Source organism: Rhinoraja longicauda, chromosome 21 (assembly GCF_053455715.1).
Source record: "Rhinoraja longicauda isolate Sanriku21f chromosome 21, sRhiLon1.1, whole genome shotgun sequence".
Taxonomy (NCBI): domain Eukaryota; kingdom Metazoa; phylum Chordata; class Chondrichthyes; order Rajiformes; family Arhynchobatidae; genus Rhinoraja; species Rhinoraja longicauda.
Genome location: NC_135973.1, coordinates 6,898,532 through 6,917,557, shown reverse-complemented (window position 1 = coordinate 6,917,557; position 19,026 = coordinate 6,898,532). Strand labels below are relative to the sequence as shown.

Here is a 19,026-nt window from a genome sequence, read left to right as displayed (position 1 = left end):
CAGGGAACAGCAGATGCTGGAATCTCGAGCAAGACCCAAAGTGCTGGAGGAACTCAGCGGGTTTGGCAGCATCTGGGGAGGGAATGCATGGGTGACGTTTTGGGTCGGGACACTTCTTCAGACTGTATGCATTGTACCTTTGTTTCCATTAATATGCCCCGCTAGTAACAGTGGCTGGACCTCTTCCTTTAAGAAAGGTTGGTACACAAAATTCATTTGTGTGAGGGATCCAGGTTTGATACAGGGCTAGCGTTGCCAATTTCCTCACTCCCAAATACGAGACAAGGTGACGTCACCGCCCCGTGCCCCACGTGACCTCACCCAGCCAGCGGCCACGTGATTCCGCTCCACCAATGGCGGCCGCCATTGGTGGAGCGGGAGCACGTGGCCGCTGGCTGGGTGAGGTCACGTGGGGCGCGGGGCGGTGACGTCACCCTTTGTCCCTTATTTGGGAGTGAGGAAGTTGGCAACCCTACTAATAAGGGACAAGGGCGGTCCCGTACGGGACGAACTAATTTAGCCCAAAATATGGGATGTCTCGGCTAATACGGGACAGTTGGCAGCCCTATACAGGACACACATACCCAACTTGGATCTCCTCATTTGAGGCCTAAACCAATAAGTTCAGAATGCCTCTCTGACTCCATTTGGCCCAATTCCATCATCTCCGACTGTTGAATGACCCCAAAAACCTGCATCTGAAGAATTAAGCATGTACTCAGTGATGTTTGACTCCTAGAAGTAGTTTTAATTCCTGTGTCAATTAGTAATGATGTTCTGATTAATTATTACATCTGTTTCTGATGCTGTTGCTGGAGGGAGCAATGTAGAAACACAGCTGAAGAAGGCTCTCGACCTGAAACGTCACCTATTCCTTTTCTCCAGGTGCAAACTGACCGCTGAGCTACTCCAGAATTTTGCGTCCATCTTCAATGTAGAAATGGAGCCGAGGATACTCTCTGGTGCTCTCTAAGCTACTCCGTGCATACTCCGAGCGGCACGGTGGCGCAGCGGTAGAGTTGCTGCCTCACAGCGCCAGAGACCCGGGTTCGATGCTGACTACGGGTGCTGTCTGTATGGAGTTTGCACGTTCTCCCCGTGACTGCGTGGGGTTTCTCCAGGTGCTCTGGTTTCCTCTCACACTCCAAAGACGTACAGGTATGTATTTCACAAAATGCTGGAGTAACTCAGCGGGTCAGGCAGCATCTCAGGAGAGAAGGGATGGGCGACGTTTCGGGTCGAGACCCTTCTTCAGACTGATGTCAGGGGGCGGGACAAAGGAAGGTTTGTAGGTTAATTGGCTTTGGTAAGTTGTAGAATTGTCCCTCGTGTGTGTAGGATTAGTGCACGGGGTAATCGTTGGTTGGTGCGGACTCGGTGGGCCGAAGGGCCTGTTTCCATGCTGTATCTCTAAAGTCTATAAATTAAATGTGGGTTATCTCACAGAAGGTGTGAGACTGGATTGAAGAAATGCAAATCGTGAAGACTGAGGAAGTGAGAAATAGGTTCTGTTCACCAGACTACAAACCACCTGAGACAAACACAGTCTTCAGGGGTAACTATATATTGTTGTTTTATTTTAAAAAGACAACATGCATACCTGCCATTCACCATTCTTTACACAAATGCCTCTGGCTATAGACGACAAATACAAAGAGAATTCTTAAAAAAAAAAAAAAATCTTGGTACATTGATCAGGTTATTGCACTTAACACGTTGCCTTAAATAATATCAATGCATTTCTCCCACACAAGAGATTAGTGTGCAAAGTTAGAGCACATGGTATTAGGGGTAGGGTATTGACATGGATAGAGAACTGGTTGGCAGACAGGAAGCAAAGAGTCGGAATTAACGGGTCCTTTTCAGAATGGCGGGCAGTGACTAGTGAGGTGCCGCAAGGCTCGGTGCTGGGACCCGTTATTTACAATATATATTAACCATTTAGATGAGGGAATTAAAGGTGACATCTCCAAGTTTGCGGATGACACAAAGCTGGGTGGCAGTGTGAGCTGCGATGAGGATGCTATGAGGCTGCAGGGTGTCTTGGATTGGTTGGGTGAGTGGGCAGATGCATGGCAGATGCAGTATAATGTGGATAAATGTGAGGTTATCCACTTTGGTGGCGAGAACAGGAAGGCAGATTATTATCTGAATGGTGTGAGATTAGGAAAAGGGGAGGTGCAACAAGACCTGGGTGTGCTTGTACATTAGTCACTGAAAGTAAGCATGCAAGTACAGCAGGCAGTGAAGAAAACTAATGGCATGATGGCCTTCCTACTGCAGTTGTACAGGGCCCTGTTGAGACCGCACCTGCATTATTGCGTGCAGTTTTGGTCTCCTAATTTGAGGAAGGACATTATTGCTATTGAGGGAGTGCAGCGTAGGTTCACCAGGTTAATTCCCAGGATGGCGGGACTGACATATGATGAAAGAATGGGTCGACTGGGCTTGTATTCACTGAAATTTAGAAGGATGAGAGGGGATCTTATAGACACATAAAGATTGGACAGGCTAGATGCAGGAAAAATGTTCCCAATGTTGGGGGAGACCAGAACTAGGGGTCACAGTTTAAGAATAAGGGGTAGACCATTTAGGACTGAGATGAGGAAAAACGTCTTCACCCAGAGAGTTGTGAATCTGTGGAATTCTCTGCCACAGAAGGCAGTGGAGGCCAATTCACTGGATGTTTTCAAGAGAGAGTTCGGTTTAGCTCTTAGGGCTAAAGGAATCAATGGATATGGGCAAAAAGCAGGAACAGGGTACAGATTTTAGATGATCAGCCATGATCATATTGAATGGCGGTGCTGGCTCGATGGGCCAAATGGCCTCCTCCTGCTCTATGTTTCTAAAATGTGCAACATGCATGGATAAAAGAGGGAAAGTTTGTACAAATGGTTTACAATTCCACTTTTCTATTCCTGTGGCTGGAACAGCCTTGTACAAAATTACCATAAATAGTTACATGAATATTTCTCAGGTTACAAATATCTCCCTTTCTCTGACCCTCCCGTACATCCTTTTCCATACAGTGTAGCAAGGAACTGCAGATGCTGGTTTACAATGAAGATAAACACAAGATGCTGGAGTAACTCAGCGGGTCAGGCAGCATCTCTGGTGAAAAGGAATAGGTGACGTTTTCGGGTCTTCTGGCTGAAGACTGAAGAAGGGTCTCGAACCGAAACGTCACCTACTCCATTTCTCCACAGATGCTGCCTGACCCGCTGTTACTCCAGCATTTTATGTCCATCCTTTACCAGTTATTCATTTTTGATGAAGAGACACTGTTGTTTGGGATGAGGCACCGGACGTCAGTTTTACAGAACTTGGACCATTCCAAACAAACAAAGCAGAAAGCAACATTTTCAGGGTTAACAAATTCTCGTTGCCAAAACTGCCATTGTTTCTGCGCTGGTGTACAAATATCAGCAAGCAAACAATATCTTTCATTTATTTTTAAAAAGACAAAAAGTGCTGGAGTAACTCTGTGGGTCAGACGGCATCCCTGGAGAACATGGACAGGTGATGATTTGGGTGGGGACCCTTCTTCAGAGAGTGAAGGAGGCTGGGGTTCCTGTCCAAATATAGTTTTTTGTGAGACGTACGAAAGGAAGGCTGGTAGATAAGGCTCACATTTTCCTTTTCCTAATTAGTTTGGTTTAGATTAAGGATACAGCGTGGAAACAGGCTCTTCAGCACATCGAGTCCATGGCAACCATTGGTCACCCGTTCACACTAGTTCTATGTTGTCCGAATTTCTCAGCCACTCCCTGCACACCAGGGGCGATTTACTGAGGCTAATTAACCTACAAACCCGCACGTCTTTGCGATTTGGAAACTGGAGCATGGTAAATAACTACTACTTATCTGAAAATTTATATTTAATGGCTTTTTTTGGCTAGATAATTAAAATGAGAGTGCAAAACCAAAACAGGAAAAACACTATCATCACCATTTTCAAAAGGCGCACAGTGGCGCAGTGGTAGAGTTGTTGCCTCATTGCACCATTGACCCGGGTTCGATCCTGACTAGGGGTGCTGTCTGTACGGAGTTTGGACGTACTTCCTGTGACTTTGTGAGTTTTCCCAGGGTGCTCTGGATTCCTCCCACATTACAAAGAATTTATCGGTGGGATGGTAAAATGCTTCTAGTGTGTAGGATAAAACTAGTGTACGGGTTTAGACGCAAAATTATATCAAAGATAGGCAAAACGTGCTGGAGTAACTCAGTCGGAAGAAATGGTCCCACCCTTTATTCCCCCACAGATGCTGCCTGGCCTGCTGAGTTATGCCAGCACTCTGTGTCTATCTTTGGATTTAAACACAAATTGATATTTCCACACATTGACATTTGCACCGATGGGGAACTGCTGGCTGCGTGGTGCAAATCGCCTGGATTTCTACTTAAAGTCGTTAAAATATATTTTGCACAACTATTTAAAAGCCGGACACAAAATGCTGGAGTAACTCAGCAGGACAGGCAACATCTCTGGAGAGAAGGAAAGGGTGACGTCTCGGGTCGAGACCCTTCTTCAGACTATCTTCGGTTTAAGCCAGTGTCTGCAGTTCCTCCTTACGCACTGGTGTACGTGGTTGTTCGGTGAGCCGAAGGCCAGGTTTCCACGCTGTATCTCTGAATGCAGCCAAAATGCTAAATATACATTCATGCAAGAGTACAAATTAATCTTGGCCAGTGGCATTCGACACGTAGTATTGGATCAGCCATGCATTACACATAGAGCATGAATTGCACTTCCTTTGCAGTGGAGAGAATTAAATATCAAAGTTGATCATCGTGGGCAGCTCATTGAATTTTGCACATCTTGTGTCACGATCCCACAACTAAATAGGAAACGGACAACTGGGGATTCTTAATCACAGTCCAATACTCCTTCTGGGAGAATAAGTGCGATGTTGGGTTAGAAAATTAGAATCAATGTCTTGGCTCTGACCTCCACGGTTGAATCTTCACTGAGATGTTTCAGTTGGGAATTTGTACAGTGCAAGTCCTCAAGAACAAACTAGATTCATTATTTAATGTCCAGATACCATCTGAATGTAGAAAAATCGAGGAAGCTGTTAGACGTACCGAGCTGTGCACCAGTTCTAAAAGGAAATCTTCAATTCAATTAGCTTCTCCATTTCCATTTTTCAAGTATTTGCGAGCAGGAACATAATCCTTTTTGGCAAACCTCAGAGAGGAATAAAAGATCACCAAATAGTGCAGGGTGTTGTCAGTATTTGTCTGCATTGTCAGGGGAAGCTTGCTCTGCGAGCTCGGATGGAGATTGCTTGCAATGTCCTGGTTTATCAAGGCTGGAGTGCATGATGGGAATGTAGATATCATCCATGTTTGGCATCACAAAAACTTTCTGTAATTACAAAGGAAGGCAGAGTTAGTATTACAGAAGGCCAACTGCAACACATGCCACAAGCACATTGCTTATATCGTACAATGGAAACATAACTCATAAGAAGCATGCAGGTACAGCAGGCAGTGAAGAAAGCCAATGGAATGTTGGCCTTCATAACAAGAGGAGTTGAGTATAGGAGCAAAGAGGTCCTTCTGCAGTTGTACAGGGCCCTAGTGAGACTGCACCTGGAGCACTGTGTGCAGTTTTGGTCTCCAAATTTGAGGAAGGACATTCTTGCTATTGAGGGCGTGCAGCGTAGGTTTACTAGGTTAATTCCCGGAATGGCGGGACTGTCATATGTTGAAAGACTGGAGCGGCTAGGCTTGTATACACTGGAATTTAGAAGGATGAGAGGGGATCTTATCGAAACATATAAGATTATTACAGGGTTGGACACGTTAGAGGCAGGAAACATGTTCCCAATGTTGGGGGAGTCCAGAACAAGGGGCCACAGATTATGAATAAGGGGTAGGCCATTTAGAACGGAGATGAGGAAAAACTTTTTCAGTCAGAGAGTTGTAAATCTGTGGAATTCTCTGCCTCAGAAGGCAGTGGAGGCCAATTCTCTGAATGCACTCAAGAGAGAGCTAGATAGAGCTCTTAAGGATAGCGGAGTCAGGGGGTATGGGGGGAAGGCAGGAACGGGGTACTGATTGAGAATGATCAGCCATGCTCACATTGAATGGTGGTGCTGGCTCGAAGGGCCGAATGGCCTCCTCCTGCACCTATTGTCTATTGTTCATGCCATAGGAGCAGATGTAGGGGACCTTCGCTTGGACTCCCCACACGGCCTTCTACCCTCATTAGACCTTTTCATTTCCAACTGCCGGTGTCACATCAACTGTCTTAACTTTTCCACTCCCCTTCCCGACTCGAACCTCACCCCCTCTGAATGTACACCCCCTCCACGCTCTCCGCAACAACCCAAGAAGGGGTTTCGACCCGAAACGTCACCTATTCCTTCTCTTCAGAGATAGTGCCTGACCCGGTGAGTTACTCCAGCATTTTGTGTCCATCGTCGGCCTGAACCTTTAACGTCAGTTAAAGCTGATCACTTTAAGATTTGTGTTGGGAGGAAATAATGTCTTGCCATTCTAACCCACCTGGAATTCATGTTGCAACTTCCTCTCGATCCACTCAGTCACATGCGTGAAAGTCACTTCATGTTCACCCAGCTTTGGCCGAACCTTGAATTCGAGTCGAGGTGGCGTCCGGAAGCTGTACCTGGTCAAAGGAAACACGGACCATTTAAGTCCTAATTTCCCCAGTCGGTTTTTCAATGCTGTTTCGTTTGGTTTAGTTTAGTTTTGTGGCATGGCGCGGAAACAGGCCCTTCGGCCCACCGAGCCCGCGCCGACCTGCAATCACCCTGCACACTGGCACTATCCTACATGCACTCGGGACAATTTGCAATTTTTTTTACCAAAGCCAATTAACCTACAAACCTGTACACCTTTTGGAGTGTAGGAAGAAACCGGAGCACCCGGAGAAAACCCAACCCACGCAGGTCACGGGGAGAACATACAAGCTCCGTACAGACAACACCCGTAGTCAGGATAGAACCCGGGACTCTGGGGCTGTGAGGCAGCAACTCTACTGCTGCGCCACTGTGCCACACCACATGTTCTTTATGATGCAATATGATATTTTCTCATAAGAGTTAACAAGCAAGACAGAGAGTATCCATCTAAATGGGAATATTGCACATTAATATTTAGGTTAAATTAGTCCACCTATGCTGCATTGGTTAGAAAAAGGTATACAACTACACTCAATACATTCCAGGTTTAATTGTCTCAAATCTTATCAAGGCTGAGTACAGATTGAGGGCCGCAAGTGATTTAAGTAGGTCACCTTTGTTTAACGGGGAAGAATTAAAAAATACTTTACTGCAACCTGATCTAAGTGAAAACTATTGCCCTCAATCTTTGGTGTTCCTGCTATATTATCCCACTATATTTGTTGAAGGTTTGTAAGGATTCTGTGAAGCTGTTCTGATCAAAAGCCTTCCGTCATCTTCAAAAAGCAGTGTCAACTGTATGGATTTTTTTTTTAAAAAGGTGCTGTCTGTGTGGAGTTTGCACGTTCTCCCTGTGACTGCGTGGGTTTCCTCTGGGTGCTCGGGTTTCCTCCCACGTCCTAAAGACGTGGCAGGTTTGCAGGTTAAATGGCCGCTGTAAAATTGCCGCCAGTGTGTAGGAAAGAACCCGTGTGTTGGTGATCGTTGGTCAGCACAGACTCGGTGGGACGAAGGGCCTGTTTCAACCGGGCTCGATCCCGACCTCGTGGAGTTTGAACGTTCTCCTGGTAATCGTGTGGGTCTTCTCCATCTATATACTAAAACTCTCGTTTGTTTGTTTGTTTGTTCCTGACCTACAGCCAAAATGGTACACCATAGCGTGACAATTTTAGGCCCACCTTACTCATCGTCGTCCCTTTGGTGCTGATGGAAGTTTCATTGAAATCGGTGTTATATTTTAAAAGATATTCACATTTTAAAGTTTAAATCTATCTCCTAGGGAGGGAGGGGGAAGGAGGGAGGGAGGAAGGGGGAGAGAGGGATAAGGGGGTTGAGTGGGATGGAGTGGGGGGGGAAAGGGGAGGGAGGAGGGGAGAGAGAGGAGGGAGGGAGGGAGAGGGGGAGAGGGGTGGGGGGAGAAGAGGGTGCTGCACCAATGCAGAAGAGGTTTGGGGCCCAACGGGTCCACTTGCTCTAGTATAGAACTAAAGATAGGCACAAAATGCTGGAGTAACTCAGAGATGCTGCCTGACCCGCTGAGTCATTCCAGCATTTTGTATCTATCTTTGGTATAAGCCAGCATTTGCAACGTACCATATTCGATCAGTGGGAGGGGGTGGGATATTGACCACCAGCGTTCCGGTCAGCTCCTGAACCTCCACTGTCAGTAGCAACGGAGTGTTTGACACTTCCTCGATTTTCTTTTTGATGAACTCATTCTCCGTGGCCTTTTGGAAGTATTTTGATTTGGCAATCTTATCCACGAACCTGAGAATCTTTCTGCTGGTACTGCTTCCTGCGCCGTACCTAGAAGAACAAAGTTGAGTTTTTACAGCTTCTTGGCGGTTTATTTTGGTATCGTTCAATGGTTTGTGGGCGGTACCTCACACTCCCCCACTTCCCCACCACCCTCTTACCTTCTCACAAAGCGGAAACAGGCCCTTCGGCCTACCGAGTCCGGGCTCGGTAGGCCGAAGAGCCTGTTTCCGCTTTGTGAGTACATAAGAGGGTGGTGGGGAAGGGGGGAGCGCACACAAACCATCACTAGCACCACCCTACACACTGGGGCCAATTTGTCCTGGGTTCCATCCTGGCCGCGGGTGCTGTCTGTACGGAGTTTGCACGTTCTCCCTGTGACCGGGTAGGTTTTCTCCGGGTGCTCCGGTTTCCTCCCACACTTCGAAGGCGTACAGGTTTGCAGGTTCATTGTCTTCCGTAAAACTGTCAAATGTGTATGATAGTGCTAGCCTAAGGGGTGGTCGGCAAGAACTTGACGGGCCAAAGGGCCTGTTTCCAGGTTGCGAGAAGATAAGAGGGTGGTGGAGAAGGGGCAGTGAGAGGAACCGCCGATCGCTGGTCGGCGTGGACTCAGTGGGCCAAAGGGGCTGTATCACTAAAGTCTAAATCTATTGGATGACTTGGATGAAGGGATTAAAAGTACCATTAGCAAATTTGCGGATGATACAAAGCTGGGTGGTAGTGTGAACTGTGAGGAAGATGCTATGAGGTTGCAGGGTGACTTGGACAGGTTGTGTGAGTGGGCGGATGCATCGCAGATGCAGTTTAATGTGGATAAGTGTGAGGTTATCCACTTTGGTGGTAAGAATAGGAAGGCAGATTATTATCTGAATGGTGTCAAGTTAGGAAAAGGGGACGTACAACGAGATCTGGGTGTCCTAGTGCATCAGTCACTGAAAGGAAGCATGCAGGTATAGCACGCAGTGAAGAAAGCCAATGGAATGTTGGCCTTCATAACAAGGGGAGTTGAGTATAGGAGCAAAGAGGTCCTTCTGCAGTTGTACAGGGCCCTAGTGAGACCGCATCTGGAGTACTGTGTGCAGTTTTGGTCTCCAAATTTGAGGAAGGATATTCTTGCTATTGAGGGCATGCAGCGTAGGTTTACCAGGTTAATTCCCGGAATGGCGGGACTGTCATATGTTGAAAGACTGGAGCGACTAGGCTTGTATACACTGGAATTTAGAAGGATGAGAGGGGATCATATCGAAATTTATAGGATTATTAAAGGGTTGGACACGTTAGAGGCAGGAAACATGTTTCCCAATGTTGGGGGAGTCCAGAACAAGGGGCCACAGTTTAAGAATAAAGGGTAGGCCATTTAGAACTGAGATGAGGAAAAACTTTTTCAGTCAGAGAGTTGTGAATCTGTGGAATTCTCTGCCTCAGAAGGCAGTGGAGGCCAATTTTCTGAATGCATTCAAGAGAGAGCTAGATAGAGCTCTTAAGGGTAGCGGAGTCGGGGGGTATGGGGAGAAGGCAGGAACGGGGTACTGATTGAGAATGATAAAAAATGGTGGTGCTGGCTCGAAGGGCCGAATGGCCTCCTCCTGCACCTATTGCAGCAATCAGCGGCAGCAGCAGCAATCAGCGGCAGCAGCAGCAATCAGCGGCAGCAGCAGCAATCAGCGGCAGCAGCAGCAATCAGCGGCAGCAGCAGCAAGCAGCGGCAGCAGCAATCAGCAGCAGCGGCAGCAGCAATCAGCAGCAGCGGCAGCAGCAATCAGCAGCAGCAGCAATCAGCAATCAGCAGCATCAGCAGCAGCAATCAGCAGCAGCAGCAATCAGCAGCAGCAGCAGCAATCATCAGCAATCAGCAGCAGCAGCAGCAGCAATCAGCAGCAGCAGCAGCAATCAGCAGCAGCAGCAGCAATCAGCAGCAATCAGCAGCAGCAGCAGCAATCAGCAGCAGCAGCAGCAGCAATCAGCAGCAGCAGCAGCAGCAATCAGCAGCAGCAATCAGCAGCAGCAATCAGCAGCAGCAGCAGCAGCAATCAGCAGCAGCAGCAGCAGCAGCAGCAGCAGCAGCAGCAGCAGCAGCAGCAGCAGCAATCAGCAGCAGCAGCAGCAGCAATCAGCAGCAGCAGCAGCAGCAATCAGCAGCAGCAGCCAGCAGCAATCAGCAGCAGCAGCAATCAGCAGCAGCAGCAGCAGTAGCAGTAGTGCAGTGGGAAGTAGTGTGTGGGGATTGTGTGGGGATAGTAAGGAATAAGACCTGTGTGATCTCCCGGACAAGTTTCGATCGCCTAGCTTGGGGTCGGAGAGGAATTTCCCGGATTGTTTTTCCCAAATTGGCCTGGGTTTTTTATCCGGTTTTTCGCCTCTCCCAGGAGATCACTTAGTTCTTTTGGGTGGGCGGTTGGAGCGGTTGGAGCAGCGGCCACGTGGTAGGTTTAGAAACCGAGTACGGGGCTTTGTTTGGGGAGTATGAGTGCCAGGGCAGTTTATTGTTCTGGGTGTCGGATGTGGGGAATCTGGGAGTCTGATAGTCTTCCAGACATCCACATCTGCGCCAGGTGCGACGAGATGGGGCTCCTAAGGGACCGTATTAGGAACCTGGAGCGGCAGATTGATGACCTCCGTCTGGTCAGGGAGAGTGAGGAGGTTATAGAGGAGTTACAGAGAGGTGGTCACTCCAAGACCACGGGAGGTAGACAAGTGGGTCATGGTTAGGGGGGGCAAGGAGCAGAGGCAGGGACTAGGGAGTACCCCGGTGGCTGTACCCCTTGGAAATAAGTACTCCTGTTTAAGTACTGTTGGGGGGGACAGCCTACCTGGGTGCAGCGACGGTGCCCGGGCCTCTGGCAAGGAGTCCGGCCCTGTTGCTCAGAAGGGTGTGGAAAGGAAGAGGAGAGCAGTAGTAATAGGGGACTCTATAGTGAGGGGGTCAGATAGGCGATTCTGTGGACGCAGTCGGGAGACCCGGATGGTGGTTTGCCTCCCTGGTGCCGGTGTCCGGGATGTGTCTGAGCGTGTCCAGGATATCCTGAAAGGGGAGGGAGAGGAGCCAGAGGTCGTGGTACATATAGGTACCAACAATATAGGTAGGATAAGGGAAGAGGTCTTGAAAGGAGAATTTAGGGGGCTAGGAAGAGAGTTAAAAAAAAGGACTTCCAAAGCAATAATCTCAGGCTTACTGCCTGTGCCACGCGATAGTGAGAATAGGAATGGAGTGAGGTGGAGGATAAATACGTGGCTGAGGAACTGGTGCAGGAAGCAGGGTTTCAAGTTTCTGGATCATTGGGACCTCTTCTGGGGGAAGTATGACCTGTACAAAAAGGACGGGTTGCATCTGAACCCGAGAGGAACCAATATCCTGGCGGGGAGATTTGCTAAGGTAATTGCGGAGACTTTAAACTAGTACGGTTGGGGGGAGGGACTCAAACACAGATAGCTAATAGGCAGTGTGTGAGGCAGGAGGCAGAAAAGGGAAACACTCAGACCCAATATGTAGGAGAGAAAGAAGTGAAAAAAAAAAAACTGAGAATAAGAAATGATGGGTCCCTTAAATGTGTATATTTTAATGCTAGGAGCATTGTAAGAAAGGTGGATGAGCTTAGAGCCTGGATTGACATCTGGAAGTATGATGTTGTGGCGATCAGTGAAACATGGTTGCAGGAGGGTTGCGATTGGCAATTAAATATTCCAGGATTTCATTGTTTCAGATGTGATAGAATCGGAGGGGCAAGAGGTGGGGGTGTTGCATTGCTTGTGAGGGAGGATATCACAGCAGTGCTTTGGCAGGACAGACTAGAAGGCTCGATTAGGGAGGCTGTTTGGGTGGAACTCAGAAATGAGAAAGGTTTAGCAACACTTATAGGGGTGTATTATAGACTGCCAAATAAGGAACGAGAATTGGAAGAGCAAATATGTAAGGAGATAGCAGATATTAGTAGTAAGCACAGAGTAGTGATTGTGGGTGATTTCAATTTTCCGTACATAGACTGGGAATCACATTCTGTTAAAGGACTGGATGGTTTGGAGTTTGTAAAATGTGTGCAGGATAGTTTTTTGCAGCAATACGTAGAGGTACCTACCAGAGAAGGGGCAGTGTTGGACCTCCTGTTGGGAAATGAGACGGGTCAGGTGACGGAGGTATGTGTTGAGGAGCACTTTGGGTCTAGTGATCACAATGCCATTAGTTTCAATATAATTATGGAGAAGGTCAAATCTGGACCAAGGGTTGAGATTTTGGATTGGAGAAAGGCTAATTTTGATGAGATGAGAAAGGATTTAAAAGGAGTGAAATGGGACTTTTTGTTTTATGAAAAGGATATAATAGAGAAATGGAGGATATTTAAAGGTGAAATTTTGAGAGTCTTTATGTCCCTGTTCGGTGGAAAGGAAAGAATAATAATTTGAAAGAGCCGTGGTTTTCCAGGGAAATTGGACACTTGGTTCGGAAAAAGAGGGAGATATACAATAAATATAAGCGGCAGGGAGTAAATGAGGTTCTTGAGGAATATAAAGAATGTAAAAGGAATCTTAAGAAGGAAATTAGAAAAGCGAAAAAAAGATATGAGGCTGCTTTGGCAAGTAATGTAAAAGTAAACCCCAAGGGGTTCTACAGATATGTCAATAGCAAAAGGATAGTGAGGGATAAAATTAGTCCATTAGAGAGACAGAGTGGACAGCTATGTGCTGAGCCGGAAGAAATGGGGGAGATATTAAACAATTTATTTTCTTCAGTATTCACCGAGGAGAAGGATATTGAATTATGTGAGGTAAGCGAAACAAGTAGAGTAGTGATGGAAATTAGGAGGATTAAAGAAGAGGAGGTATAGACACTTTTGAAAAATATAAAATTGGATAAGTCTCCAGGTCCTGATAGGATATTCCCTAGGACATTGAGGGAAGTTAGTGCAGAAATAGCAGGGGCTATGACGGAAATATTTCAAACATCATTAGAAACGGGGATGGTGCCGGAAGATTGGCGCATTGCGCATGTTGTGCCTTTGTTTAAAAAAGGTTCTAAAAGTAAACCTAGCAATTATAGACCTGTTAGTTTGACGTCTGTGGTGGGAAAATTAATGTAAAAGATACTTAGGGACAATATATATAATTATTTGGATAAACAAGGCCTGATTAGAAACAGTTAACATGGATTTGTGCCTGGAAGGTCATGTTTGACTAATCTTCTTGAATTTTTTGAAGAGGTTACCAGGGAAATTGATAAGGGCAAGGCTGTGGATGTTGTCTATATGGACTTCAGTAAGGCATTTGACAAGGTTCCACATGGAAGGTTGATTAAGAAGGTTAAATCGTTGGGTATTAATAGTGAGGTTGCAAGATGGATTCAACAATGGCTGAATGGAAGATACCAGAGGGTAATGGTTGACAATTGTATGTCAGGTTGGAGGCCAGTGTCTAGTGGAGTACCCCAAGGATCTGTGTTGGGTCCACTGTTGTTTGTCATTTACATTAATGATCTGGATGATGGTGTGGCAAATTGGATTAGTAAATATGCAGATGATACTAAGATAGGTGGTGTAGTTAATAATGAAGTAGAGTTTCAAAGTCTACAGAGAGATTTGGGCCTTTTGGAAGGGTGGGCTGAAAGATGGCAGATGGAGTTTAATGCTGATAAGTGTGAGGTGCTGCATTTTGGTAGGACAAATCAAAATAGGACGTACAGGGTAAATGGTAGGGAATTGAGGAATGCAGTGGAACAGAGGGATCTGGGAATAACTGTGCATTGTTCCCTGAAGGTGGAATCTCATGTGGATAGGGTGGTGAAGAAGGCGTTTGGTATGCTTGCCTTTATAAATCAGAGCATCGAATATAGAAGTTGGGATGTAATGTTAAAATTGTACAAGGCATTGGTGAGGCCGAATCTGGAGTATGGTGTGCAGTTCTGGTCGCCAAATTATAGGAAGGATGTTGACAAAATGGAGAGGGTACAGAGGAGATTTACTAGAATGTTGCCTGGGTTTCAGCACTTAAGCTACAGAGAGAGGTTGAACAGGTTGGGTCTTTATTCTTTGGAGCGTAGAAGGTTGAGGGGGGACTTGATAGAGGTTTTTAAAATTTTAAGAGGGACGGACAGAGTTGACGTGGGTAGGCTTTTCCCTTTGAGAGTGGGGAAGATTCCAACAAGGGGACATAGCTTCAGAATTGAGGGACAAAAGTTTAGGGGTAACATGAGGGGTAACTTCTTTACTCAGAGGGTGGTGGCTGTATGGAATGGGCTTCCGGTGGAAGTGGTGGAGGCAGGCTCGATTTTATTATTTAAGAGTAAATTGGATAGGTATATGGATAAGAGGGGATTGGAGGGTTATGGTCTGAGAGCAGGTAGATGAGACTAGGTCAGAGAGAGTGGTCGGCATGGACTGGTAGGGCCGAACGGGCCTGTTTCCGTGCTGTAGTTGTTATATGGTTATATGGTTATATGGTTATTGTCTATTGTCTATTCTTGAATGTCAACGCAATTGACTTCAAAGCAAAGAGGCTGACAATTAATATGACACAAGAAAAATGCGATAACAAATTCAAGAATTTCAAAGGCCTGTTTCCGTGCTGTATGTTTAAAGTGTAAAGTCTAAAATGATGCCATAATTTTGTAAAGAGTAAGACAATTGAAATCATGCCACTTCAATGAACCACATTAACATCAGGGCTGAACTAAGATAATCAGGTAACGAGGAAGACCCCACTTTACCCTTCTGCACCAGCTGAGCCCAATTTGTCAACTGCGGTTCCTTGCATTTCTGCTGTGGACACTTCCTCTTCATCCGAAGAACCAGCGCTTGAAGACTCTTCATCGCTGTCCGTCAGCACCAGGGTCCGCGGCTTTGATCTTCAGGGAGACAGAGGGAAGCATTAGGAGGAGCAACACGTCAGCACAAAGACAGCCTCCACCTAAAACAACTGAAGCTGTCACTTACTAGCAGCTGCCACATCTTTTCCTTTGTTCCTACTTGAAGTATTCACCATCGAATAAATGCAGTTGGAAATAACGAGCTCTGACTGAGAGATGTCCTCGTTTCTGACGCCTAAATGTGCCAATCATGTCTTAACTGGTCTCTGTCGCATGGACGGTTCAGTGAGATGAGTGGGCAGCACAATGCCGCTGCGGGAGAGCTGCTGCCTCACAGCGCCAGAGACCCTGGTTCGATCCTGACTATGCGTGCTGTCTGTACGGAGTTTGCACGTTCTCCCCGTGGCCTGCGTGGGTTTTCTCTGAGTGCTCCGATTTCCTCCCACACTCCAAAGACATACAGGTTAATGGGCTTTGGTAAAATTGTAAATTGTCCCCAGTATATGTCCGTTAGAGTTAGTGTACGGGGATCGCCGTTCGGTGCAGACTCAGTGGGTCGAAGGGCCTGTTTCCGCGCTGTATCTCTAAACTAAACTAAACTAAATTGCGGAATTGCAATGATGCAGATTGGAGTGTGCAGGAGGGACTCAATTGCCTTCAGCTTAGAGCATGACCTGAATAAAGTAAATGTGCACTGATCTGGAGTCAGGCTTTCTGACCTAATCCACAGAGTTTTAATCAAGCCGCAGTTTTAACACAGCTTGGTATCCGCATTAAAGGGGTTGCACCAGAGATACTCAGTGAAATGCTGCAAAGCTTCTGTGCTGTGGTAAACCGACGGAACAAAATAACATACAGAGATATTCTCTTGGTTTACACGCCCACTGTACTACATTGTGGAGACAAGGAACAGCAGATGCTGGTTAATACAACATTGTGTCACAATGTGCTGGAGTAACTCAGCAGGTCAGGCAGCATCTCTGGAGAACATGGATAGATGATGTTGAAGAAGGGTCTGAAGAAGGGGCTCGACCCCGAAATGTCATCTATCCATGCTCTCCTGCATGCCTGCTGAGCTTTTCCAGCACTTTGTGTCTGGTTTAGTTCAGACCTATGGTGTTGAAACAAGCCAGTCAGAGAGTTGTGAATCTGTGGAATTCTCTGCCTCAGAAGGCACTGGAGGCCAATTCTCTGAATGCATTCAAGAGAGAGCTAGATAGAGCGATTAAGGATAGCGGAGTCAGGGGGTATGGGGAGAAGGCAGGAACTGGGTACTGATTGAGAATGATCAGCCATGATCACATTGAATGGCGGTGCTGGCTCGAAGGGCCGAATGGCCTCCTCCTGCACCTATTGTCTATTGTCTATTGTCTAAGCCCGTTGGCCCCACGAGTCCACGCTGACCATCGATCACCCATGCACTCTAGTTCTACGTTACATCCTGTTTCTCATCCCAGACACTAGGGGCAAGTTACAGAGGCCAATTAACCTAGAAACCCGCAAGTCTTTGGTATGTGGGAGGAGACCGGAGCACCCGGAGGAATCCCACATGGTCACAGAGAGAACGTGCAAACTCCACATAGACGACAGCCGAGGACAGGATCAAAGCCGGTTCTCTGGCGCTGTGAGACGGCAGCTCGACCAGCTGCTCCGTTGTGCCACGACACATATATCTGTCCACGTGACACATATATATATCTATGTGGGAGGAAACGGGAGCAGCAAGAGAAACCCATGCGGTCACGGAGAGATCATGTAAACTCTGTGCTGTCTGCACGGAGGTTATACATCCTCCCCGTGACTGCGTGGGTTTTCTTCAGGTACTCCTGCTTATCCCACACCCAAAGACGTGCACGTTTGTACTTTAATTGGCATCTGTAAATTATGGAGGATAGGACTAGTGTATGTGTGATCGCTGATCGGTGCAGACTCAGTGGGCCGAGGGGCCTGTTTCCACGCTGTATCTCTAAATTAAACTAAACCACCCATTAAAAGGTGCATACTGTTGTATTTTAGTCACTATTTAACACTGTTCTACAGTATTAAATAAATGATTTAGATTTCACTGGTTTCTCCAGGTAAAACCAGCAACGTACAGTAAATACTTTCCAATCATCAGTATAATTGCAATTTCTTGCATTAACTAATCTGAAAAGATATTAGCTTTAAAATATGAATCATGTCCACTTACCTCTCTGTTTGTGCATCAGCTAAATTCACCCCCTCTGGGAGAAATTCTTTGCCCAACTTGCAAAGGTTCATTTTGGTTTCCAGTGTCATCTGTAATGCCCCATTGTAGGTCATTTCCAAATCTACCCACAGGCCTGTGAATGAACAGAGATGAGGAGAAATATCTGTCACTCCTCTCAAGTGAAAATCAACGTTGAATTCCCCGCTACAGCTGCGTTGCAATTTTCAATAGAACACCTAGTTTGGCTGATTATAGAAACCAGGAACTGCAGATGGGTTAACCAAAGAAAGACACAAAGTGCTGGAGTTACTCGGCAGGTCAGGCAGCATCCCCGGAGAACATGGATAGGCGACCTTTCGGGTTGAGAATTATTCAGGAATATATTCCTGGACATTTCGTTAAGTGGTGGATGATCAGCCATGATCACAATGAATGGCGGTGCTGGCTCGAAGGGTCCAATAGACAATAGACAATAGATGAAGGAGCAGGCCATTTGGCCCTTCGAGCCAGCACCGCCATTCACCGTGATCATGGCTGATCATCCACAATCAGTACCCCGTTCCTGCCTTCTCCCCATATCCCTTGACTCCGCTATCCTTAAGAGCTCTATCTAACTCTCTCTTGAAAGCATCCAGGGAATTGGCCCCCACTGCCCTCTGAGGCAGAGAATTTCACAGCTTCACAACTCTCTGAATGAAAATGTTTTTCCTCGTCTCCGTTCTAAATGGCCTACCCCTTATTCTTAAACTGTGGCCCCTGGTTCGGGACTCCCCCAACATCGGGAACATGTTTCCTGCCTCTAGCGTGTCCAATCCCTCAATAATCTTATGTTTCAATAAGATCCCCTCTCATCTTTCTAAATTCCAGAGTATACAATGAATGGTGGTGCTGGCTCAATGGGCCCGAATGGCCTCCTCCTGCACCTATTTTCTATGTTTCTATGATGTGCCTTCATGGACCTGATCCATCAATGGCCATCTGATATCCACCCTGGTTTGGGAACTGCTCCAGCCAAGACCGCACGAAATTGCAGAGAAGTGTGGACGCAGTCCAGACCATCGCACAAACCAACCTCCCTTCCATTGACTCCATCTACTCTTCCCGCTCTGGTTTCCTCCCACACTCCAAATACGCACATGTTTGTAGGTTAATTGGCTTTGGTAAAAATTGGAAATTGTTCCTAGTGGGTGGGATAGCATTAGTGTAAAGGATCACTGGTCGGCATGGACTTGTGGGCCGAAGGGCCTGTTTCCGCACTATACGTGTAAACCAGACTAAACTAAATCAGCTGAGTAGAAGGATTGCAAAAACCCAATGCATTTTGTAACCCTGGTAATACGTCTATAATGGAGCAGTAGCTGGATATTTCCATGGTTCACTTAGCAGAGTGCTCTGTATGCACGGTGTGCTGCTAGTAGTAACACACCTCTTTGTTTTACTGCAGACAGTGCATTATTAAATCCAATATCTCCTCTATTTCCCTTGTCTACCCCCTCTGTCCTCTCCCCCCCCCACCCCACATCCCTCCGCCCCTTCTGTCACTCCTCCACTTCTGTCCTTATTGATTGATCGAAAGATACAGCATGGAAACGGGCCCTTCGGCCCATCGAGCACACGCTGACTCTCGATCACCC

At 46.8% G+C, this 19,026-nt stretch overlaps 1 protein-coding gene across 5 annotated transcripts in view; it reads right to left on the bottom strand.

Moving 5' to 3' along the window:
- Positions 1 to 1,554: 1,554 nt before the first annotated feature.
- The window catches only part of tex2l (testis expressed 2, like), a 68,161-nt gene continuing 50,689 nt past the window's right edge, over positions 1,555 to 19,026 (bottom strand). For 4 of the 5 annotated variants that reach the window (XM_078417671.1, XM_078417670.1, XM_078417672.1 and 1 more), the window contains 5 exons: positions 17,393 to 17,525; positions 15,103 to 15,240; positions 8,244 to 8,456; positions 6,514 to 6,634; positions 1,555 to 5,368 (listed from right to left, as the gene is read on the bottom strand). In XM_078417671.1, the coding sequence (XP_078273797.1) occupies positions 5,231 to 5,368; positions 6,514 to 6,634; positions 8,244 to 8,456; positions 15,103 to 15,240; positions 17,393 to 17,525 (743 nt within the window). In that variant the 3' untranslated portion in view covers positions 1,555 to 5,230. Of the gene's footprint in view, positions 5,369 to 6,513; positions 6,635 to 8,243; positions 8,457 to 15,102; positions 15,241 to 17,392; positions 17,526 to 19,026 lie in introns of those variants that run through there. The other variant, XM_078417674.1, reaches the window with a different exon arrangement.